The sequence below is a fragment of the Entelurus aequoreus genome, linkage group LG09 (genome assembly GCF_033978785.1).
Source record: "Entelurus aequoreus isolate RoL-2023_Sb linkage group LG09, RoL_Eaeq_v1.1, whole genome shotgun sequence".
Classification (NCBI taxonomy): domain Eukaryota; kingdom Metazoa; phylum Chordata; class Actinopteri; order Syngnathiformes; family Syngnathidae; genus Entelurus; species Entelurus aequoreus.
In genome coordinates, this window is record NC_084739.1 from 81567356 (window position 1) to 81594834 (window position 27479).

The window sequence follows — 27479 nt, forward strand, 5'->3', positions numbered from 1 at the left end:
ACCACAACTAAAAATCTAACCAATGCATGCATATAGTGATTGACATGTCGACCTACCAATGACCTGTAGCTTGTTTATAGTTATTGAAATGTTGACCTACCAATGACTGCAGCAAGCGTATAGTGATTGATATGTAGGCCTACCAATAACTGCAGCATGCGTACAGTGATTACCACGTAGACCTACCAATGACTGTATCATGGGTATAATGATTGACATGTAGACCTCCCAATGACTGCAGCAAGCATAAAGTGATTGAAATGTAGACCTACCAATGACTGCAGCATGTGTGTAGTAGTTGACACGTAGACCTACCCATGACTGCAATGACCATGACTAACAATCTGACTGATGCATGCATATAGTGATTGACATGTTGACCTACCTGTAGCTTGTTTATAGTGATTGACATGTAGCCCTTTTCATGACTGTATCTTGTGTATAGTGATTGACATGTAGACCTGCCCCGACTGTATCATGTGTAAGTGATTGACACATAGGCCTACCCATGACAGCAATGACCACAACTAAAAATCTAACCAATGCATGCATATAGTGATTGACATGTAGACCTACCAATGACTGTAGCTTGTTTATAGTTATTGAAATGTAGACCTACCAATGACTGCAGCATGTGTATGATTGACATGTAGACCTCCAAATGACTGCAGCATATGTATAGTGATTGACACGTAGACCGACCCATGACTGCAATGACCATGATTAGCAATCTGACTGATGCATGCATATAGTGATTGACATGTTGATCTACCAATGACTGTAGCTTGTTTATAGTGATTGAAATGTAGACCTACCCATGACTGTATCATGTGTATAGGGATTGACATGTAGACCTCTCAATTACTGCAGCATGTGTATAGTGATTGACACGTAGACCGACCCATGACTGCAATGACCATGACTAGCAATCTGACTGATGCATGCATATAGTGATTGACATGTTGATCTACCAATGACTGTAGCTTGTTTATAGTGATTGAAATGTAGACCTACCCATGACTGTATCATGTGTATAGGGATTGACATGTAGACCTCTCAATTACTGCAGCATGTGTATAGTGATTGACACGTAGACCTACCCATGACTGCAATGACCATGACTAATAATCTGACCGATTCTGACTGACTAGTACAATTAAACAAAAACAACCAATTTAATTTAAACAATATGTCTTCTTTTGTAAACAAGTCATGTTTAGCTCTCTTTTTTATGTACAGTTTGTTTAAACTGCAGACTTTAAATGAAGGTGGAAAGCTTTAATTAGCATTTAGCTCGGGAGAACGCCTTATCAATTTAGCGCTACTACTAAGCAATGTTTGGCTAAATTAAAAGAAAATACAAATATTTATTTGTACAATAGTCATGTTTCTAAACAATGTCTCTTAAGAGTAGCGTTTTAATTGTGATTTTTTTTTTTTTGTGGGCTAGCATTAGCATTTACCTAGCACCTTGAAAACAATACAAGATTAGTTTCATTTGGCTAATCTGGTTTATTCTTTCCAACACTTGAACACTTTTAATGCCCAACTCGCCATGTGTGGACAGCAGCTTTATTCTAAAAGTCTGATTGATGTTTTAGAAGATGGCGAAAAGCATGAATACATGCTTACAGCAAGTCCCTGGGTGTGTTTAAATGCAATATCAGAGCCTTCCTCAGCTCTGGATAAGACCATCAAAGATTTCTGCAGCGTGTCACGGTCCAGCTGGACAAGTCTGCAGGGACGTGTCTCACACACGACTAGAAAGTCATTTGAGGGATTGTCTTTGAAGAAGAAAAACCTTCGCCTGCTTGCGTTGGCAATGGAGCCTCATTAATGACTTTAACTTTCGGTTTTTATTTTGGAAGACACTTTTATTTACATCAAGTGTGTGTGCACACAGATCCATTCAAAGATCTAACAACGGGTTCTTTCACGCTTCCATTTTAAACAAGGACTATAAATTCTCATCTATGTCTGCTAAATAACTGATGAGGCAATCGAGCTCCTGAAAAGTGAGGAATGAGGCCTCATTTTAGAGCTTTTTTAAAATGTCCTTAACTGCAATAATCATTTTTTTTTTATTGTTTGCAGGTTTGAACCTGATTTCTTTTTTTTTTATATATATATACAAATGTTTCAGTTTTTCCCCTAATACTATATAATCGTAGAAGGCTGTTTTTATCCAAATATACTAAAATACAGTCACTCAACAAAAAAGTATTTGTTTTTCTTAGATTTCAGTTCGGAAAAAAGACACATTTTTATTTTGTGAACAAAAGAAATAAAAAATCTTCATAATTGATTGATTGTTAAGATTGTTTTTCAGATTAAATTGTTTTTCAGGCACAATTTAACATTTTTGAAAAACCAACCAAAAATGCTGTTAATTGTGGGTTGAAAAAAAAATCTAAATTATTCCATAAATAGGAAAAAAAAGTAAAAAAAGAAAAAATTTTACAAAAAATTTTTTTTTGCTACATTTTGATGAATAAATACATACATACAAACGTTTCCTTTTTTCTTATTTGGAAATGAAGTATTTTGTTTTGTTTTTTGGATTAAAAAATCCAGACTTAAAAAAATCGAAATATTGTTTTATTGTTGTTTGTATAAAAACTAATTTTTTGTAGCTCTTCTGTTTAAAAATTATAAACCTAATGTAGTTTTTTTATTACATGAAAAAAATGTTTGTTAGATTTAAATAAATAAATACATGGGGTACGTACATAAATACAGTACATCTCCACTTTTCTTATCTGGAAAAAATATATATCTTTTTTACTGCTTTTGGGCATTGAAAACAAACTAAATATTGTTTTATGTCTTAACTAAATGTAGGAAACACATAAATTATTGTAGATATTGTTGCGCGCGACCATTCTTTCTCTCTGGGAATAAAACACTGGTCAATCCCAAATTCTTTTGGATTATTTATATGTTGAGTAAAAAGGACCCCAGAGACAGAATGGTACAATACCAAGTTTTACTGAAGCTTCAGGAGACCAGCCCTTACAATGCAACTATAGCATCAGCAAGCGAGGTCTAAATTCAAACAAAAAGAGTCAGTTTATGTAGAGCGACAGCAGCCCCTCCCGCCCAGCTGCTACTTAAAAACAGATAAGAAACTGGCCAAATCAGCTCTATGAGCCGACAAACAGGAGCCCTTAAGACAAAACAAAAGAGTTTACTCGCGGACATAAGAAGAAAAACCCAAAGAGTTCACATGGGAAAATATTAGCTGCTTTAAACATGACTATGGGTTAAGAAAGAACACTTAAAAATATCTAATTCTCAGTATATTCAGCCTTAAAATGATACAAATTTTGTTTTTTTATCACATAAAATAAATTGTTTGATTTCAATAAATAAATATATAGTGTATAAATTAATTTGTACTTTTCTTATCTGAAAAAATATAATTTAATGCTTTTTTTTGTTTGGACACAATTTAAATGTTTTTTTAAATCTAAATGCAGAAAAAACAAACATTATTTCTTGTAGAATAGATCATCAACCTTAAAATGATAAAAATGTATTTATTTATTTTATTACATAAATAAATTATTTGTTAGATTACAATAAATAGATACTTAGTTTACTAACATAAATAAGTCTCCACTTTTTTTTTCTTTTCTTTTATATATTTATTTATTTTTAATCAATCCAACAAAATAATACACAGCAATACCATAATAATGCAATCCAATTCCAAAACTAAACCCGACCCAGCAACATTCAGAATAGCAATAAACAGAGCAATTGAGAGGACACACAAACATGACACAGAACAATCTAAAAGTAGTGAAACAAAAATGAATATTATCAACAACAGTATCAATATTAGTAACAATTTCAACATAACACTTTTCTCATCTGGAAAAAAAACAAACTAAATACATTTTACTGTTTAAAAAAAAAAAAAAAATCTAAATATACACTACCGTTCAAAAGTTTGGGGTCACATTAAAATGTCCTTATTTTTCAAAGAAGATAACTTTAAACTAGTCTTAACTTTAAAGAAGTACACTCTATACATTGCTAATGTGGTAAATGACTATTCTAGCTGCAAATGTCTGGTTTTTGGTGCAATATCTACATAGGTGTATAGAGGCCCATTTCCAGCAACTATCACTCCAGTGTTCTAATGGTACAATGTGTTTGCTCATTGGCTCAGAAGACTAATTGATGATTAGAAAACCCTTGTGCAATCATGTTCACACATCTGAAAACACTTTAACTCGTTACAGAAGCTACAAAACTGACCTTCCTTTGAGCAGATTGACTTTCTGGAGCATCACATTTGTGGGGTCAATTAAATGCTAAAAATGGCCAGAAAAAAAGAACTTTCATCTGAAACGCGACAGTCTATTCTTGTTCTTAGAAATGAAGGCTATTCCACTAAATTGTTTGGGTGACCCCAAACTTTTGAACGGTAGTGTATATATATTTTTTCTTTTCCAAAATAAGAAACACCATTTTTGTAGCTCTTCGGTCTTAAAATAATGACAATTTTGTATTTTTTCTTCTTCCATGAAAATAAAAAATGTTTGTTAGAGTTAAATAAATAAATACTGTATATAAATCTACGCATTTCTAACCTGAGGACAAAAACACTGAGTAAAAAAACGGGGAAAATAAAAAATTTTTTGGACAGAGTTGTTATATAGAAATAAATATTGAATGAATATTAGAGTATAAAAAATGCATTAAAGCACATGAGTCAGTAGAAAGTATGATAACTCAACAACAGAATATTTGAGCCAACATTAGCTGAGGCGTGCAAATATTGACACCTTCAGGCAGCCTGCCTTTCCAATGAACCTCTAATGTCTGCACATCAAATATTAAAAGCGCTATTTCCCCTCCGTGTGTATGCAGCTTCATGTATGGCGAGCTCACAGACAAGGACACGACGGAAAAAGTGCGACTGACATTTGAGAATTACGAGATGAACTCCTTTGAAATACTGATGTACAAGAAGAACAGTAAGTGGCTTCTTCTTCTTCTCGACGTTCCGACTTGGACAGTGGGGTGTTGCTGCAGGAAGGCTTCATGTGGCCTCGAGAGAGAAACTTCTTGTGTCTGGTGCACTTCTAGGGACGCCTGTTTGGTTCTTTGTGAAGATCGCACCGATTCGGAACGAGCAGGAGAAGGTGGTCTTGTTCCTTTGCACCTTCAGTGACATCACGGCCTTCAAGCAGCCCATTGAGGACGACTCTTCCAAAGGTCGGTAGCGGGAGAAGAGATGTAAAAAAATAAATAATTGTATTTTGTGAATGAACTCTACAAGAGTAGCAATGAAGTGTGAAAGTCACAACAGTGTTTTTCCCACAGGACTAAATTCTATTGTCTAATTTGCATTTTTATCAACACTGTTGACAGGGTCAGCTCTAAATGTTTTCTTTGTGGCTCAATTTTGCTCTTTTATACCACTTATTTAAAATGATTAGACTCCTGCAGGGTTACCACCCCACCCTAAAGCCCCACATGCACTAAATAAATTATTATTGACTTAATTTGGTTGGAACTAACTTTTCAAAACAAGTGCAAAAAAAACTTATTTTACCGCAGTTTTTTGGCTTTTTAAAGATAAGATTAATCAGTGCTTGTCTATTATTTTCTGGTACGCCCCCTAGGAAAAGAAAAACATGTCATGCCCCCCCCGTCCCCCCACTCTCCGCCGCAACTATAAATAGTATCATTAGTCTATAAAATAGTTGTAAGTACACCTCCGCATAACATTGTATCTTTATTAGGGCTGTCAAAGTTAATGCCATGATAACGTGTTAACTACAAGATCATTTTATTAAAGCAAACTAATTGTGCAGTCATGGTATTAAAACTTGAAAATGATCTCTCTCGGGTGAACTTATTAATGACAAAAAAATATATTTCTCTGCGATTAATCTCGATTAATTTTGAGTTGACTATGAACAAACCGTGATTAATGGCAAATTAAATACTTTAATCGTTTTGACAGTCCCCAATCTTTATTAACATTAAATTAGGGATTCTCAAACTGTGGTACGCGGGCTCCCTCCATCTAGTGGTACGCCAAAAAAACACTTGATTAAAGTACAGTGTTTTATTTTCCTATATTCAAACACAGTGTTACTGTTCAAACTTTATGTAATGTAATAGCTGCCAAAAATATTACATACATTATTCTTGTTAAATAAAACATCTGCCTTGTTTTTAATGCATACTTAGCCCTACTATGCTACTGTATTTTAATGTTAGCCATTATGGTGTTTTCTGAGGTGGTACTTGGTTAAAGAAGTTGGAGAACCACTTGTTTAAACCTAAAAATAACTGCTTTTGACACTTGAATTAACGTCAAAAAGTATGTGGTCTCAACGTTGTTTGAGACTTTTGTATTTGTGTTGTAGAATATTGGTTGGGAAATCACCAAAATTCAATTGTCAAATTAACGTCAGAACCCAACACTGATTAAACGTTGTCAAAAAGCATGTTGTTTCAATGTTATGTTTGAGTTGCTCAACGTCAGGACCTAATTTTACTTGTTGATCTCAAGACATACATGTTACAGAGAAGCAAGTCTACGCTGCTAACTGAGAAAAGTAGAGAGAGCCAGATAAAGACCAAAAAAACATGCAGATCTTTTTTCCCGCTTTAGGAGCATGAAGACTGAGGGAGTAAGGAGAATGAGCAAAAGACAGACGTTATCTGATTGTGATATTAGCAAAGACAGGAATGTTTTGGTTAAATCTCGGGATATGGCAGTAATACAGCATCAATCACAAAAGAAACCCATTTGGAGAGTAACCTTTTGATGAAAAGATAAATACAATGTAAATGAGCGATCTCCAGTATCACAACAGTCCTTGTTTCATATTCTTGGGATGTGTGGGTTAGGGTGTATGAAAAACCAAGTACAGGCATCTCTGTAGGGCCTGAGGAATTCAGCAGGGGGCTAAAAAATGTCTTCTCTTTAGACAAAAACAGGCCAATGCAGCGAAGAGAAGCAATACAACATAAATTGCAGTAGACAAGAGATTACTAGAATATTACATTTGCCACAAGATGAATCGCTACATTTGTTGCTAGTTGCTTTTGTGAAAAAGAGAATCTAGACGAGTCCGAAGCTAGCCTTGCAACACTGTTCCCTCCTGCCACCTCTTTTTATTCTCTGGCAGATCAGGTGCTTTTGATGTGTGTTAAAATGTTGCCATCTACTGTACGAAGTTGTGGCAACAAGCTCCATTCACAGACCCCGTTATAATGTCCGGATGTATTTGTGGCGTGTGTGGGTTGTCGCCCCTACACAATGTAATGGTACTGACGCTTGCCTGTGTTGGCGGCGTGCAGGATGGGGGAAGTTCGCCCGACTCACCCGAGCGCTGACCAGCAGCAGAGGCGTCTTGCAGCAGCTTCAGCCGACGGTACACAAAGGAGAGAACGTCCACAAGCACTCGCGACTAGCAGAGGTGAGACTATGGAGGGTAATATGTGTCTTTATAACAAAAGCTTTTTTCTTGACACTGAATTTATCTAACTGATTTTTTTGCGTTTGAATTTTGTGAACTGAATCTTCTTACATCAAATTATGCTGACAATTTCATTGCAAAAAAAAATCAGTGTTTTAAAATTCAGTGTATAAAAATGAGTTGAAAAAATTCAGTGTAAAAAACAATTCAGTGTTGAAAAATGTGCTGCTTGAAAAAGCAAGACTCACTTCCAACCATTGGAATAATTTCTATTGTTTGAAAATATCCAGTGCTTATTATGTTGTATTATGCCAAGCTGCCCCAGTTAACCGTCTTTTTTTATGCTGTTTTGCAAAACCTGTGTCACATGACATTAAACTTGACACCTCATTGGCTGGTTCTGAGGCAGGATCGATTGCTTCAGTCTTAACTTACCGGAAGTGAGTGTTGCTTTTTGAAGCAGCACATTTTTCAGCACTGCATTTTTCAGCTCTGATTTTTTTTACATTGAATTTTTATATATTGATTTTTTTATACACAGAATTTTTTAATTTTTTGTACACTGAATTTTTCGACACTGATTTTTTTTTTTTACACTACATTTTTAGACACTGAATTTTTTTTACACTGAATTTTTTTTCACGCAAAATTTTTGGACACTGAATTATTTTATACTGAAATAATTGTTATTCATTTTTTACACAACATTTTTAGACACTCAGTCTTAACTTACCTGAAGTGAGTGTTGCTTTTTGAAGCAGCACATTTTTCGACACTGAATTTTTCAGCACTGCTTTTTTTTACATTGAATTTTTAGATACTGATTTTTTTTTACACTGATTTTTTATACACTGAATTTTTAGAAACATTTTTTTACAAGACATTTTTTCGACACTGAATTTTTTTATACTGAATTAATTATAATTTTTTTTACACTAAATTTTTAGACACTCAGTCTTAACTTACCGGAAGTGAGTGTTGCTTTTTGAAGCAGCAAATTTTTCGACACTGAATTTTTCAGCACTGATTTTTTTACATTGAATTTTTATATACTGATTTTTTTTATGCAGAATTTTTTTTAACTGAATTTATATACACTGATTTATTAGATTTTCTTTTTACACTGAATTTTTTTTTTTACACTAAATTTTTAGACACTGAATTCTTTTACACAGAATTTTCACATAATTTTTGGACACTGAATTCTTTTATGCTGAATAATTTTTATTTAAAAAAAAATTTTTTACACTAAATTTTTAGACACTCAGTCTTAACTTACTGGAAGTGAGTGTTGCTTTTTGAAGCAGCAGCTTTTTCGACACTGAATTTTTCAGCACTGATTTTTTTACATTGAATTTTTGTATACTGATTTTTTTACGCTGAATTTTTTTACACTGATTTTTTCTATACACTGATTTAAAAAAACATTTTTACAGTGAATTTTTTTTTTTTACACTCAATTTTTAGACACTGAATTTTTTTACACAATTTGTTTTCACACAACATTTTTAGACACTGAATTATTTTATGCTGTATTCGAAATATATTTTTTACACTAATTGTTTAGACACTGAATTGTAAAACGCTGCATTTTTTTCAGTGAAATTGATATTATTTAATGTAAAAAAAAATTAAGTTCACAAAATTCAAACGCAAAAAATTCAGTTTCATAAATTCAGTGATAAAAAAAAAGGTTTCGTAATAAAGACACAAATTAACCTCCATATGAAACCAACACAATTTATATTGTACATGGAACAATCTCCGCCAGGGGTGCACCATTAGCACAACATGGATCATTTGACATAGATTTTTGTAGACCAGCACCAATAGGAGACTCGGTTAATTAAATAGAGCATGAAAGGCCTACTGAAAGCCACTACTACCAACCCCGCAGTCTGATAGTTTATATATCAATGATGACATCTTAACATTGCAACACATGCCAATACGGCCGGGTTAACTTATAAAGTGACATTTTAAAATTCCCGCCACACTTCCGGTTGAAAAACTCCTTTGGATATGATTTATGCGCGTGACGTCACAAAATCCACGGAAGTGGTTGGACCCCATCGACCCGATACAAAAACCTCTGGTTTTCTTCGACAAAATTCCACAGTATTGTGGACATCTGTGTTGGTGAATCTTTTGTAATTTGTTTAATGAACAATGGAGACTGCAAAGAAGAACGTTGTAGGTGGGATCGATCGGTGTATTAGCAGCTAAGTACAATACTTACAGCAACACAACAAGGACTACTTACTACGCCTAGCCGATGCTTGCCGCCAAACCCACGGATGAAGTCCTTCGTCGCGCCGTTGATCGCTGGAACGCAGGTGAGCACGGCTGTTGATGGGAAGATGAGGGCTGGCTGGCGTAGGTGGAGCGCTAATGTTTTTAGCATAGTTCTGTGAGGTCCGGTTGCTAAGTTGCTAAATTAGCCTTAGCGTCGTTAGCAACAGCATTGTTAAGCCTTACCAGGCTGAGAATTTTTAACCGGGTAGTTACATGTACATGGTTTAATAGTATTGTTGATCTTCTGTCTATCCTTCCAGTCAGGGGTTTATTTCTTTTGTTTCTATCTTCATTTGAGAACGATGCTATCACGTTAGCTCAGTAGCTAAGTGTGTCACCGATGTATTGTCGTGGAGATAAAAGTCACTTTAAACGTCCATTTCGCGTTCTCGACTCTCATTTTCAAGAGGATATAGTATCCCAGGTGGTTTAAAATACAAATCCGTGATCCACAATAGAAAAATGAGAGAGTGTGGAATCCAATGAGCCAGCTTGTACCTAAGTTACGGTCAGAGCGAAAAAAGATACGTCCTGCACTGCCTCTCAAGTCCTTCACTGTAACGTTCCTCATCTACGAATCTTTCATCCTAGCTCAAATTAATGGGGTAATCGTCGCTTTGTCGCTCCGAATCTCTCGCTCCATTGTAAACAACGGGGAATTGTGAGGAATACTAGCTCCTGTGACGTCACGCTACTTCCGCTACAGGCAAGGCTTTTTTTTATCAGCGAGCAAAAGTTGCAAACTTTATCGTCGATTTTCTCTACTAAATCCTTTCAGCAAAAATATGGCAATATCGCGAAATGATCAAGTATGACACATAGAATGGATCTGCTATTCCCGTTTGAATAAAAAAAATAATTTCAGTAGGCCTTTAATTATAATCGGTCTCAGCAAAAAAAAAAGTGTGGGATTACATCAGTCTGCATCTAAAGGTCCCATAAGACCGTCTGTTTTGCTCTCGCTAAAGTCTCTTCTTGCTCGCTTTGCAGACTTTACTTCAATACACTGAAGATCCAGAAATAAAGTATGTCAATGTACACGAGATACAAAATAACATTACAACATAAAATAAATGCATTAAAACAAATCTATTAGCATGATGCTAATTTACATTGGATGTGCCGTATACATGTTATCAGTTAGCATTAACAATTTTACATGAGGATTTTAACACCTCCAACTTTGGTAATGAAAACTCTAACTAGAAAGCACATTACAGTCAAACAGCTGGTGTGGAATAAGTACAATAATAATAATAGATTTTATTTGTATAAAGCACTTTATATTGAGTAAACAATCTCAAAGTGCTACAGTGTACCAACAAAAAAATTTAATAAATAAAAAAGATAATAAAGAAATAAATGAAAATAAAAACTAGAACAGCCAAATAGTTATAGGTAGTATGCACATATCTAAAAAAAAAAGGCTTTAATTTTAACAATACTTACAGGATAAACACTTTATAGAGTTCAACAAAAAACAAGACCTGTGCATTCAACTAAATGGCAAAGACTACTTCCTGACTACAGCAACGCACCTAGGACAAACTGAAATGAATACATACTTGCAAATGAGAGTATGTGATATAACAACTAGATCAGGGGTGCCCAGACTTTTTCCACTAAGGGCCACAGACTGACAAATCAAAGGATGCGGTAGCCATTTTGGTAGTTTTTACCTTTAAAACCAGAAAATTCAATTTCGTTTGAAGTTTCTTGTGAATGGTGAAGAGCCAAAGCCGAACTGAAATGCTAACAATCAGCACGAGATAGGATCAATTAACAAAAAATATAAGCGAAATAAGCTAAAAAAAAAAGCTAGTATGCTAGCGGTATCATGCTAACATACTGACAATAGCATGTTTACAGTTTATGTGACACAGAGGTTTATACCTGTTAAATTAGCTAAAGAAATCTAGCATGCTAATGTTAGCATGCTAAAATTCTAACTGTAAAAGTATACCTGAAATTGTTTTTTAAATGTTAACCTGCTAACATTAGCATGCATTAAGTACTAAAACATATACCTAGAAAAGCTGCTAAAAAAAAAAGCAAGCATGCTAACAGGTATCATTTGTCAAGTAACATAATATTTGACGCTTAGGTACATACTAGAGATGTCCGATAATTGCTTTTTTGCCGATATCCGATATTACAATATTGTCCAACTCTTAATTACCGATTCCGATATCAACCGATACCGATATATACAGTCGTGGAATGACGGGGGGTGTATATTATAACGTCCCAGAAGAGTTAGTGCTGCAAGGGGTTCAGGGTATTTGTTCTGTTGTTTATGTTGTGTTACGGTGCGGATGTTCTCCCGAAATGTGTTTGTCATTCTTGTTTGGTGTGGGTTCACAGTGTGGCGCATATTTGTAACAGTGTTAAAGTTGTTTATAAGGTCACCCTCAGTGTGACCTGTATGGCTGTTGACCAAGTATGCATGCATTCACTTGTGTGTGTGAAAAGCCGTAGATATTATGTGACTGGGCCGGCACGCAAAGGCAGTGCCTTTAAGGTTTATTGGCGCTCTGTACTTCTCCCTGCGTCCGTGTACACAGCCGCGTTTTAAAAAGTCATAAATATTACTTTTTGAAACCGATACCGATAATTTCCGATATTACATTTTAAAGAATTTATCGTCCGATAATATCGGCAGCCCGATATTATCGGACATCTGTAGTACATACCTGCAAAATTAGCAAGACGCTGACATGCTAATACTATAATTTTAACGATTGTGCCGCTGGCCGTTAAAAAATGATCTCCTGGGCGCACTTTGGACACCCCTGTGCTAGATAGTATATAGTCCAGGCAGAGCCCACATGATCACAACATATCACATGGGAAAGCCTTTTTTAACAATCCATACTGCAAAATAAGTAATAATATGTGCTGATATCGTATCGGATTGATTTGGCATCGGCCAATAGTCAAAGCTGCAATGTCGGTATCATATAAGAAGTGCAAACATTGGGACACCCCTAGTATTAATCGACGCATTTCTGTTGTAGTTCTGTCATTGTAATTACATTTTATTCTTTGGCTTAAAAACAAAACAAACAATCAATACATTTGAGAAAGATCAGCTGAAGTTTTGGTCCCTTTTTGTTGGGGTTGTGGACTTTAGTGGCACAGGACAAGTGCAATGTTGTCTTTGTTTCCAACGTGTTTGCAGGTGTTGCAGCTGGGCTCCGACATCCTCCCCCAGTACAAGCAGGAGACCCCCAAGACCCCGCCCCACATCATCCTGCACTACTGCCTCTTCAAGACCACGTGGGACTGGGTCATCCTCATCCTCACCTTCTACACGGCCATCATGGTGCCCTACAACGTGTCCTTCAAGACCAAGCAGAACAACGTGACGTGGCTGGTGGTGGACAGCATCGTGGACGTCATCTTCCTGGTGGACATCGTCCTCAACTTCCACACCACCTTCGTGGGCCCCGCCGGCGAGGTCATCTCCGACCCCAAGCTCATTCGCATGAACTACCTGAAGACCTGGTTCGTCATCGACCTTCTCTCCTGCCTGCCGTACGACGTCATCAACGCCTTTGAAAACGTGGACGAGGTGAGGCGGCACGCATTCTTTGGTCTTGCACAATTTGATTGGCATGGCGATGCATTCATCGTCACGTTTTTAATAAGCAACATTTCATCCCTCACGCTAACGCTTTCTTCATCTTGTTTGTTAGCGCACACAAACGTCTAATGAGCACCATTTGAGGCGCGCTCGCTCTGCATTTTGAGATAATTGCCACACTTTAATTGGACAAAATATCTTTCAATTATTCAACACACACACACACACACACACACACACACACACACTGGGGTGTCAAAACATGCCCTGTAACCAAGAAATACTTAAATAGAAGCTGACAGAAGCAATGCATCATGGGTAACAACAACAACACCATCTCCATCTTACTTGTAAAAAACTTTTTAGGGCTGTCAAAATGTTAATTGTGGAGTAATCCATCATTATTGTGTGAATGCCCAACAAAGCCCACAGTTTTCATCCGGTCAGAACCGTTGGAGTATCAAAACGTGAGCTGGGACATTTTGCCCAATGAAAATAAATGGGCCAATTTTCAAACATGCACAATTCCCACATTTCTCACCCGATTCCACCATCCACACACTCCACTCACCTCGGACCAGGGGTGTCAGAGTCAAGGGACAATATTTGATTAGTATTAGAACCGGCCCGCAGGCCACAGCCGCCTGCTGCTGTTTTGCACGCACCAATACTCCCATCAGGGACCCCATCAAGTCATAAATATGGGGTCCAACAATACATTTTTGGGGTCCCAAATTTTTGTAACCGTTTTGAAAACAAATGATGAATATATGTTATTATCCTGTTATATCTCACAGAGATGTCCGATAGTGGCTTTTTTGCCGATATCCGATATTGTCCAACTCTTGATTACCGATTCCGATATCAACCGATACCGATATATACAGTCGTGGAATTAACACATTATTATGCCTAATTTTGTTGTGAAGCCCCGCTGGATGCATTAAACAATGTAACAAAGTTTTCCAAAATAAATCAACTCAAGTTATGTAAAAAAGTGCCGACATGGCACTGCCATATTTATTATTGAAGTCACAAAGTGCATTCTTTTTTTTTTTCAACATGCCTCAAAACAGCAACTTGGAATTTGGGACATGCTCTCCCTGAGAGAGCATGAGGAGGTTGAGGTGGGCGTGGTTGGGGGGCAGCGGGGTTTGGGGCGGTAAGGTGTAGCGGGGGGTGTATATTACTGTTTTGCACACTCTTGGCATTCTCTCGATGAGCTTAAAGAGGTAGTCACCTGAAAGGGTTTTCACTTCACAGGTGTCATAGTTTTGATGACTTCAGGGACAATCTACAATGTAAATAGTCATGAAAATAAAGAAAACGCATTGAAATGAGAAGGTGTGTACTGTATATATATGTATATACATAATGTATATAAAAACTAAATTGAGGTGTTTGGATGTTCTTTTAAGGCAGAATAGAGCTACTCTCATCGACTCAATTGTAAGCCGACTTTTTATCGCATTTATTTACTTGTTAGAATGCATAAAAAGAAATATTGTGAATGACAAAATTAAAATTTAAAAAAATAGCGCAGTTCCCCTTTTAAATAGGGATTTTTTTTATTTTCCGCAAATTGATGCACTTTAAATCTTTTCTGTTGCAGACTAAAAAAATGATGTTAATAAAATGATTCTTTGTTGTAATTTTGTTTGTTTTCTTCTATGTTAAAGGCCTACTGAAAGCCACTACTAGCGACCACGCAGTCTGATAGTTTATACATCAATGATGACATCTTAACATTGCAACACATGCCAATACGGCCGGGTTAACTTATAAAGTGACATTTTAAATTTCCCGCTAAACTTCCGGTTGAAAAGGTCTGTGTATGATGACGTATGCACGTGACGTCAATCGTTGAAACGGAAGTATTGGGACACATTGTATCCAATACAAAAAGCTCGGTTTTCATCGCAAAATTCCAATTCTGGAAATCTGTGTTGGTGAATCTTTTGCAATTTGTTTAATGAACAATGAAGACTGCAAAGAAGAAAGCTGTAGGTGGGATCGGTGTATTAGCGGCTGGCTGCAGCAACACAACCAGGAGGACTTTGACTTGGATAGCAGACGCGCTATCCGACGCTAGCCGCCGACCGCACGGATGATCGGGTGAAGTCCTTTGTCGCGCTGTCGATCGCTGGAACGCAGGTGAGCACGGGTGTTGATGAGCAGATGAGGGCTGGCTGGCATAGGTGGAGCGCTAATGTTTTTAGCATAGCTCTGTGAGGTCCCGTTGCTAAGTTAGCTTCAATGGCGTCGTTAGCAACAGCATTGTTAAGCTTCGCCAGGCTGGAAAGCATTAACTGTGTAGTTACATGTCCATGGTTTAATAGTATTGTTGATCTTCTGTCTATCCTTCCAGTCAGGGGTTTATTTCTTTTGTTTCTATCTGCAGTTAAGCCCGATGCTATCACGTTAGCTCCGTAGCTAAAGTGCTTCGCCGATGTATTGTCGTGGAGATAAAAGTCACTGTGAATGTCCATTTCGCGTTCTCGACTCTCATTTTCAAGAGGATATAGTATCCGAGGTGGTTTAAAATACAAATCTGTGATCCACAATAGAAAAAGGAGAGAGTGTGGAATCCAATGAGCCAGCTTGTACCTAAGTTACGGTCAGAGTGAAAAAAAGATACGTCCTGCACTGCACTCTAGTCCTTCACTCTCACGTTCCTCATCCACAAATCTTTCATCCTGGCTCAAATTAATGGGGTAATCGTTGCTTTCTCTGTCCGAATCGCTCTCGCTGCTGGTGTAAACAATGGGGAAATGTGAGGAGCCTTTCAACCTGCGACGTCACGCTACTTCCGGTACAGGCAAGGCTTTTTTTATCAGTGACCAAAAGTTGCGAACTTTATCGTCGTTGTTCTCTACTAAATCCTTTCAGCAAAAATATGGCAATATCGCGAAATGATCAAGTATGACACATAGAATGGATCTGCTATCCCTGTTTAAATAAAAAAAAATCATTTCAGTAGGCCTTTAATAAGGACACAATGTTATGCAGAGGTGGACTTCTAACAATTTTAGATGCAAATGATACTATTTATAGTCGTGGGGGGAGGGGAATGTTTTCTTCTTCCTCGAGGGGGTGTAACAGAAATAATTGACAATCACTGTCCATCTGCTATTGGCTTCTAACTCCAGTTATTTTGTGAGAACTGTACACTTACTGTACACACACACACACACACACACACACACACACACACACACACACACACACACACACACACACACACACACACACACACACACACACACGCTAACACACACCGACTGATTGAATGGAGCCACTGGGTCCTGCACTTTCATTATATCAGTGCATCTTTGTGTGTGTGTGTGTGTGTTGCTCTACTGTGGCAATGTGAAATGCAGTGTTGGCATTCAGTGTGTGTGTGTGTGCGCGCGTGTGCGTGCGTGTGCGTGTGTGTGTGTGTGTGAGTGTGGCAACTCTCGAGGGCTCTGTGGTAGCGCCGACGGTGCTAGGCGTTATCAGACGCTGTAAAGGGAGCTCGGTGTCGAGGTGTCATATTTGCTCGTGCAGCGTTTTGAGCCTTTCTCGCCTTTCGGTGTTTCAGCAGCTGGGATGCTGACGACAAGTTCAACAATCAGGAGCACAGGTGGTCAGGGCCGCGGGGTCATCGGATGTAAACGATGCCAGGTTAGAAGACGGATTACTTAGAGCAGCTGATTTTATTAGGCATTTAAAAAGAAACATGCGTGAGTGTCGTTTTTCGTCCTTTTTTAACTCTTCTTTAACCGCAGCTGGACAAAAAATGGTACTGAAAGAGACACAATTACATCCTCATATTCCTTGTTACACACATGCAGGAGATGTGTGTGTGACATTCATGAGTGTGCGTGTCATGCCACAACACCTGCTCCAATTTCAGAGAAAACTGCAACAAACACGTCGTCTATCCACAGTGCGAAGCCGCTTCCAAGATACTAACCCTCACCACAATGGTGCCAAATAAACCACAAAAATGGTGCCAAATAAACCACAATTTTTGTAAGTACTATTATCACTGGAGGACCAAAGGAAAAGGACACACAAGAAGCTAACTAAAGTTAAATGTAAAGTAGCGTACAATCCAGATGTTGATAATATTTATACTTAGTATAGTATTAGTACCGTATTTTCCAGACTATGGAGCGCACTGAGATATATGCCGCACCCACTACATTTTTTGGGAAAAATAAATAGTTTTTTCATATATTAGCCGCACCGCAAATAAATATGTTGTGAAATGAGTTATTTATACAGAAATAATGTGTGTTTGTTTACATACTTTAATTGTTTCCAAACAGTGTCTGCAACACGGCAGTAAAACGGCTAATCAAACAAAACAGAAGTCAATGACATGGACCCACTAGCTGCGGAAGCTAGCTCTCCAATCAGCTAAAATTTCCCCAAACTACGGCCCGCGGGAAGTCCCAAGTTAAAAAAACAAAACAAAACAAAAAACATGTTTTTTAAAATGTTTTATTTTATTATTTTAAAAAATCTGTCCTTTCTAATCCATTTTCTTGCACTTGTTACTCTCGGTGTCTTGTAGCCGCTCAGGCAAATCACATTGTCTAAAAATGCTTCTTCCCGTCGATATTATCGCGCTCGCACCGCAGTGTTGGGCGACCGCGCGGCAAGTGTGTGCTCTTTTAGCCAATTAGTGTGCGAGGAATATATATATATATATATATATATATATATACATATATATGTATATATATATATATATATATATATATATATATATATATATATATATATATATACCCGGCCAAAGGGTTTTAACACAATGCGGTTCCCGAGTCAAAAAGCTAAACAGACTCAATAACTCTAGGATGACATTTTGGTATATTTACGAAACTGAAACAATACCATTGTAAGTTAATAATACTAACATAGACACCCGTGAACGTGTTAGCATATTAGCTAATGCTAACGACACTAGCTTGATTACATTGCGATAGCATGTACAAATATGCATGAAAACACTCCTACAGACATCACACATGGGACAGTTTAGTAAGTATGAATTGTTTTAGTTCTATTGTAAAACTTACCAAACGTTGCATGGAGGTATGAATGAAGAATCCATACGAGTAAAAACGCTATGGACGGCTAAAAGAGTGAACGGCACTTCTACTTCCCGTTAAAAGCTCTAAATGGAGGGACTCTGCAGCACCTGCATTGAGCAAACTCATCCAAAAGATGTTGTGTATTATAAAAATAAAACATTTTCAGTGTGTTTTCTTGTTTGTTTGGTTTGAAAACTATTTGTATTATGGCAGTCAGCCAAGAAAAATCCATAAATTAGCCGTACACTTTTTTATGCAGCAGAGTTCAAATTTTAGGAAAAAAGTAAGAGCATATAGTCCTGGACAATCAAACTACCATTTTTCAAGTAAAAAAAAAATTCCAGGAATTCCCAGTTTTCCAAAGCCCTATTTTCACCTCTTCCTGGAAAGTTTTCACAGTCCACATTTTTCAACCATTTTAGACCATTCCACCTTCAAAACATTCTTCTTAATCGGGACAACAAAATTACCATTTTTCTTTTCGTACAAATTCCCGGTTTTCCTGAAATTCCGAAATACCCATTTAAATTCAAACTTTTAGTACGTCATATTTTTCAACCGTTTTGAAAAATTCCAACATCAACACATTCATATCATCTAAGACAATTGTCGTATTTACCTATATTTTCAAAAATTCCCGTTTTTCCCCAAATCCCCAAATTTCAAGGAAATTGCCGTTCAAATAAATGGACATCTACGTAGTTACACATTGCTCAAAATGTGCCATTTTTTTACTCTATTCCGACCTTACAACCATCCACACACACTGCTATTCATACTGTGTATGTCAAATGCAAAATATGTTGTCCCTTTCTCAAAATTCCCGGTTTTCCCGAAATTTCCGGTCATTTTCTCCCCATTGACAATGAATGGGAAATATACAATCGACAGCATATCCCACATTTCTTATCCGATTTGAACCGTTTCACCATCCACACTACCATGTTTTCCGGTTCTGAAAATTCCCTGATTCCCCGCAATTACCAGGAATTTCCCCCATTGAAAATGAATGGGCAATATACAAACCTGTCCATATCCCACATTTCTCAACCGTTTCGAACCGTTCCAGCATCCACACACTTCCCTCACCCTGGACATTCAAACCAGCGTGATTTCCGGTTCTGAAAATTCCCCGATTACCCGCAATTACCAGGAATTTCCTGCCATTGAAAATGAATGGGCAATATACAAACCTCTCCATAGCCAACATTACTCAACCGTTTGGAACCATTCCAACATCCACACACTCCACTCACCCTGGACATTCAAGCACTTCCGTTCCACGCACGTGTATCGGCGGTTCGGCGGATCGTGCACATTGGGCATTCACACGCAATTCTTGCCGGAATTGCAAATTCTAGTTGTTGGCGCTTTGCAATGTGCACACTCTTCACATGCGTTCTACATGTTTTTGATTGGAACCATGTCTTTATTCATCACTTGATATGACTTGTCCTTCATTTTTGTTTTTCTTCTTTTTCGCCCCCCCTTCGCTTCTGTTGTGTTTGCATGCCCCCCCACCACCACCACCTGTATTCATGCATGGGACGTGACGGGAAGAATTGGAACCACCGAGCTGTCACTCAAGTAGGCTTCAGTTTGATTAGAATATGATAATAAACCCTTGTTTGCTTGTTTTACACACACACACACACACACACACACACACACACACACACACACACACACACACACACACACACACACACACACACACACACACACACACACACACACACACACACACACACACACACAGCACACAAAATCCTTGACCACAACTTAAGAAGACTTTTGCCGTGCAACACGCCGACCTTGTAGCGTTAATGCGCCGCAAAAGTGCAACCGCAGGAGTATCGGTGCATGAATTACAATCACTGGCTGGCTTTTCTTGGGAATATCTTGATGGACAAAGCGATAAGATAAGATAAGATAAGATGAGGCTGGGACTTTGTCAAATAAAGCAGTGTTTCTTAACCGCCCGCCAAAACATATCAATCTCTCAGCTGTGGTCTGTATGGGTCGCAGCAGTACTCTGTTGCAATACCTTTGTTCACCACTTGTGGCAGTAATGACAATATCAAACAAACAGAAGAAGTCTGGCGCTAAAGTCATAGAGAAGTTTTTTAAGCGCAAAAATTATGACTAAAGTGGTGAAGCTGTATTTTTATTTACACTTACATTTTATGGACGGTTTAGTTAAACATATTCAATGTGAATTTAGTTTATTTTAGCACTACATGATTGTATCTAAATGAATTTTTCATCATTTATTTCTTGTTTAGTACTTATTTTTCTAATCAGCCTGACCTACGCCTAAGTTTTATGGGTAAAATAAATAATCTTTGTGATTAACACGTGTTCATATCATTCGACAAGGTTGTAAACTGTAAGTAGGTTAGATATAATTATTGAATATAATTAAAATCAAGAGTAATATGATTAATTCCGTGTTAATATTTGAGTGGGTCCCGGACCCCACTGTAGTGAAAAAATTGGGGCCCGACGGCAAGAAGGTTAAGAACCCCTGAAATAAAGAACCAGGAGCAGTGTTTGTTCACATACAGTCTAATAATGCAAAAATAATCAGCATAAATCTTTTATTCAGTGGACAGGCAGTTATTTTAAGGAATATTGGAACATTCTTCAGTCTTATACAAGTGTAAAAAGAAGTTAACAGCTGTTCACAGTAAGACACAAGGAACAATAAAGCAAATGTGTTTTGGATATCTTCATGTTATCATGATTGACTACATATCATTTGATAAGGTTCTTAACTGTCAAACAAGTGTAAAAAGAAGTTAACCCGTGTTCAGGGTCACAGGACAAAAGCAATTAGAGTCCATGTTTACTGTGAAAAAAACTAATTCCACCCGGTGTACAGTAATCCTTTGTTTATCGCTGTTAATTGGTTGTGTCAAATTAATTATTGATTATACTTTCATAGTTAGAACATTAAAAAAAAACCTTGTTTATGACCTTTTAAATACGTTTTTTAAGATTATGAGAGCCCTCTAGGCACAAAGAAACACCCACATAGCCAGCTTTACTCCTATATAGTAGGCATAAAAATAGAAAATACTACAAACACTCTCATGTAGTGGCCAACGACGCCCTCAAAAGTAGAGGTAAGAGACAAGAACATCTCTGTGACAATAGGTACATTTTTTAAAGAATGTTCTATGGAAGTACAATCTGTGTCTCTAAGAGGCCAGAAGTACATATATGTTGATCATACCAAACAGGGTACAAAGTGATATATAGCACACATTTGTACCATTTCAACCCAAAAGTGTACCTGCTGCATGTGTTTAACTTATAGACAATAGCGATTATAAATATTATTTTTAATAGGGCATAATAATACTTGTATACTTATAGCAGGGGTGGCCAAAGTGCGGCTCGCAGCTAATTGTTTACCGGCCCGCCACACATTCTGCAAAAATTGCAAAATTGATAGTCTTGCAAAAATAAAAAAAGTGAAATGAGGTGAAATCTAACGATAAAAAGTTGCAATGTTGACACAAAGCTGCCGTGCAGGCTGTTTTTTTTCCTTCTGTCTTTCTTTATTTTTCTTTTTTTTGTCATTGCTCAAAAAAAAAAATAAGACACAAAATCTATGTTATAATGAATTATTGACCTATTCAAGGCTCCAATTACTTCAAAAATGTCACTTTAAAATGTTTTATGTGGAAAAAATATTGCATACTTTTGTGTGGTTGCCATATAAAAACATCAGTTTTCTTTGACAAAAGAGCATAAAAACAAACAAAATAATAGTTCAAACGTAAAATCGACAGATTCTGTACATCTGAAGTTGATCTCGTAACTTAAGTGTTGAAAGTAAAAAAAATGTATCACTTTATGAGTGGGTTGGATCCCAAAAATATTTAGTGGGATTTTATTAATATTTTCACTGTGATTTCTCAAAAATATTAAATAATTAAAATCAACGGTGTCCTGCATTATTGATCTTTTAGAGCAGTGGTCCCCAACCACCGGTCCGCGGCCCGGCACCGGTCCGCGGACCGATTGGTACCGGGCCGCACAAGAAATACATTTATTTTTTATTTTTTAATTTTTATTAAAATCAACATAAAAAACACAATATATACATTATATATCAATATATATCAATACAGTCTGCATGGATACAGTCCGTAAGCACACATGATTGTATTTCTTTACAAAAGTTGATATAGAGATTTACTGTAAGCATTAAATAAAACATAATAATAATAATTTGACTTATTTTTAACATTTTAATGACTGAGACCCTTTATGGTCCCTGGGAGCCCTAAAGGTTAAAAAAAAAAAAAATCCATATATTTTGTTATGGTTTAAAAATGAAAAATATAAAAATGGCCCCCGCATGCTTACATTTTTCCGTGTGCGGCCCTCAGTGGAAAAAAGTTTGGACACCCCTGACTTATAGTAAAGAAATTAGAGCCGGTACTACTACTAATAATGATAATACATTTTTGATCAACTTTCCCAGCTGGCACAGGACATTGATACAACGTTGATTATACAAAAATGTTCTTTAAAATGGACTTCTAAACAACGATGCAAAATAGTTTTATTTGTAAATTGAGACAACGTTGTCTAACGTTAGATCCACGTTGTTGGTTGGATAATGACCAAAATTCAATGTCAAATCAACATCAGAACCCAACATTGATTAAATGTCGTCGTTAAAAAGCATGTTTTAACGTTGAATTTGTGTTGAATATTGGTTGAAAAATGACCAAAATTCAATGGTCAAATCAACGTCAGAACCCAACATTTTTCAAACGTTGTCAAAAAGCATGTTGTTTCAATGTTGTGTTTGTGTTGTCGATTATTGGTTGGGAAATGACCAAATTTCAATGGTCAAATCAACGTCACAACCTGGCATAAAAAAAAACGTTGTTAAAAAGCATGTTGTTTTAACGTTGAATTTGTGTGGAATACCGATTGAAAAATGACCAAAATTCAATGGTCAAATCAACATTAGAACCCAACATTGATAAAACGTCGTCAAAAAGCATGTTGTTTCAACGTTAAGTTTGAGTTGCTCAACGTCAGGACCTAATTCAACAAGTTCTCAACATTGTTTTAATGTCTTGTCCCTGCTGGGTTGTTTATTGCCATTATCTGTAATTCATCATTTTTAACATGATCCTGTTGTATTGTCAAGTTTATCCTTCAACATTTTACTAAAGATTTTGTGTATTAAATTGTTATTGAATTTTCAGAACGTGTTGAGGGCCAATAAAGACGCACTTTGGACACCCCTGATCTAGTTGATAACTTGTAAGAACGTTGACTTGTCATTATAAATGAATCATAAACATATGTTTTAGTTGTAAATAAAACATAAGATTAAGACAAAAAACAGTAATGCTGCTTCAAATGAGGTCAAATAAAAAAGGATGGACTTTAAAGTCCAACCTTACACTAGAGTAGGGATTTTAATTATTTGTATTTTCTCATAATCCTCAATTTGAAACAAAAAAACCTATTTTTTATTAAGAAAGACGACGTATTGGAAGTTGATGCACTGTTTGCTTAAGTGTGCCGAGCCACAACTGCTTGCTGCGGGGCCGCCGGAGAAAACCCTCTTATTTGTTTTTCTACGTCGTCGAGGTCGTCAGCAGGGACGGCAAACCTCAGACGCGCTGGTGAAAATATGGAAATTACTTTTTAATCAGCAGCCTGCGATCAGTCACTGAAAAGAGGCTTTTGAGCTTGGATGCGTTCAGAGTGTAGCATCATGCTAAGCTAAGATAAGCATCTACACTGACACAGAATTTTGGATTTCAAACTACCATCACTTGTTACGTCACGCATGAATTTGGATTTCTTATACCCCCCCAAAAAAAGAGTACCGTATTTTTCGGACTATAAGTCGCAATTTTTTTCATAGTTTGGCCGAGGGTGCGACTTATACTCAGGAGCGACTTATGTGTGAAATTATTAACACGTTAGCGTAAAATATCAAATAATATTATTGATGTCATTCACGTAAGAGACTAGACGTATAAGATTTCATGGGATTTAGCGATTAGGAGTGACAGATTGTTTGGTAAACGTATAGCATGTTCTATATGTTATAGTTATTTGAATGACTCTTACCATAATATGTTACCTTAACATAGCAGTTGGTTATTTATGCCTCATATAACGTACACTTACACATACACTATTCTTTATTTATTTTAAATTGCCTTTCAAATGTCTATTCTTGGTGTTGGCTTTTATCAAATACATTTCCCTAAAAAATGTGACTTATACTCCAGTGCGACTTATATATGTTTTTTTCCTTCTTTATTATGCGTTTTCGGCAGGTGCGACTTATACTCCGGTGCGACTTATACTCCGAAAAATACGGTATACACACACAGGAAGCGGTCAGACACACATTGTCGAGATGGGACGTTCGTGAACGAATCGAGTCTTTTGAACGACTCTCTTAAGTGAAGGATGAGAACCAATTCCCAATTGTGAGCAGTTTTTTATGCACATGCAAATTTAGCATCGGCAATTGGCTACTATACTCACACTACGTTTTTTTCAAAAGTATTATTTATTTTATTTTTTAAAACATTTTTTTATTTAATTTTAAAGGGTAGTAGTTTAAGAGTACACACACCAGGTGTGGTAGTACAATTTTGTACCGTATTTTTCAGACTATAAGTCGCAGTTTTTTTCATAGTTTGGCCGGCGGTGCGACTTATACTCAGGGGCGACTTATGTGTGAAATTATTAACACATTACCATAAAATATCAAATAATATTATTTAGCTCATTCACGTAAGAGACTAGAAGTATAAGATTTCATGGGATTTAGCGATTAGGAGTGACAGATTGTTTGGTAAACGTATAGCATGTTCTATATGTTATAGTTATTTGAATGACTCTTACCATAATATGTTACGTTAACATACCAGTTGGTTATTTATGCCTCATATAACGTACACTTATTCAGCCTGTTGTTCACTATTCTTTATTTTAAATTGCCTTTCAAATGTCTATTCTTGGTGTTGGCTTTTATCAAATAAATTTCCCCATAAAATGCGACTTATACTCCAGTGAGACTTATGTTTGTTTCCTTCTTTATTATGCATTTTTGGCAGGTGCGACTTATACTCCGAAACGACTTATACTCCGAAAAATACGGTATACACACACAGGAAGCGGTCAGACACACATTGTCGAGATGTGACGTTCGTGAACGAATCGAGTCTTTTGAACGACTCTCTTAAGTGAAGGATGAGAACCGATTCCCAATTGTGAGCAGTTTTTTATGCACATGCAAATTTAGCGTCGGCAATTACCTACTATACTCACACTACATTTTTTTCAAAAGTATTTCTTTTATTTTTTTAAACATTTTTTTATTTAATTTTAAAGGGTAGTACTTTAAGAGTACACACACCAGGTGTGGTAATACAATTTTGTACTCTCATTTAAATTTTTTATTGTAGTTTTGTTAATACTATTTGTATCCATTAATGAATTTTATTCTTTCTAATTTTTCTATAGGGTTAAAATTATACACATTTCTTTAGGTAAGGTAAAATAAAAAATTATGGAAATATGGCACTGCCTTATAAAATGTTTACAATGAAAACACATCAAAAAAATGTATTATAGTCAATATTTCAGAATAATTCCCAGCAATAGAGTAATATTTGTGTAAATTGAATAATTCTGATGTACATCTGATCATATAACTGATTGTAGTCATTGTTTCCTTGATAAAAAAACAAACACTAACAAATTAAAAACAAACTTAGTATAACAACTAACCAGGCTTTTGAACGGCTCTCTGAAAGGAACGGCTCCTCAAGATCCGGCTCCTTTCAAGGAGCCATAAATCCATACATAAAGCCATTAATCTCACCTCTATCACATTAAGAGCAGTCTTGTTATGAACATTATATTTACAGTTTGTCATGGCAGCATGTCTGCAAAATAGTAGGAAGAAGCTGAGTTTATTTGATCCTAACACTATTTGCCTCATAGCAATTACTAACACGTGTTTGTACTCAATCTGCAACACAACAGTGAATAAAACCAACCAATTAATGAGTAAGTGAATCAATATTAAATACCTACATAAATAATAAATCCATCCATCCCATCCATTTTCTACCGCTTATTCCCTTCGGGGTCGCGGGGGGCGCTGGAGCCTATCTCAGCTACAATCGGGCGGAAGGCGGGGTACACCCTGGACAAGTCGCCACATCATCACAGGGCCAACACAGATAGACAGACAACATTCACACTCACATTCACACACTAGGGCCAATTCAGTGTTGCCAATCAACCTATCCCCAGGTGCATGTTTTTGGAGGTGGGAGGGGCCTATCCCCAGGTGCATGTCTTTGGAGGTGGGAGGGGCCTATCCCCAGGTGCATGTCTTTGGAGGTGGGAGGAAGCCGGAGTACCCGGAGGGAACCCACACAGTCACGGGGAGAACATGCAAACTCCACACAGAAAGATCCCGAGGCCGGGATTGAACTCACGACTACTCAGGACCTTCGTATTGTGAGGCAGACGCACTAACCCCTCTGCCACCGTGCTGCCTAAATAAATAAATAAATAAATACTAAATACGTTTCTCATAAATTAATAATTAAGTAAGCTTTGATTCACAAAATGAGTGAATAATTATCTAATTTTTTAATAAGGTTCATCTGTCTCATCATCTTCTCCTATGCGTCGAAGCAGGAGTTCAGAACACCCAGAAATAGTTTCCCACCATCCTTTTACTTTAAAAACAAGTATCATGAATTTATGGCCAGACCTAAATACGTCTGCCGGTTTGCGTTAGTACATTTTAGCAGCGATATAAACACATAAAGAGACTTGTATTGATTAAGCATTGCTTTACTTCTTTTTACGCTTGCACGCCAAATTAGCTTACACTTGAATGGTGGCATGAGGCGCACCAATAACGCAGATGGCCTTCACACTGTGCTTTAAAGCGAAAGATCGAGTGTTTTACTGTTTGGATGTCAGCGTGGTTGACTTATTTTTACACTTGAGTGACAGCTAAGAATGAAAGATGTG

General features: G+C 36.8%; 1 protein-coding gene across 4 annotated transcripts in view; it reads left to right on the forward strand.

Annotated features, from left to right (window-relative positions):
• The window catches only part of kcnh1a (potassium voltage-gated channel, subfamily H (eag-related), member 1a), a 119286-nt gene that overhangs the window by 25213 nt on the left and 66594 nt on the right, over positions 1-27479 (forward strand). For 2 of the 4 annotated variants that reach the window (XM_062059568.1, XM_062059570.1), the window contains 5 exons: positions 4882-4988; positions 5101-5229; positions 7333-7451; positions 12928-13320; positions 19980-20006. In XM_062059568.1, coding sequence (XP_061915552.1) covers positions 4882-4988; positions 5101-5229; positions 7333-7451; positions 12928-13320; positions 19980-20006 — 775 coding nt within the window. The remainder of the gene's footprint in view (positions 1-4881; positions 4989-5100; positions 5230-7332; positions 7452-12927; positions 13321-19979; positions 20007-27479) is intronic. The other 2 variants (XM_062059569.1, XM_062059571.1) reach the window with 1 other exon arrangement.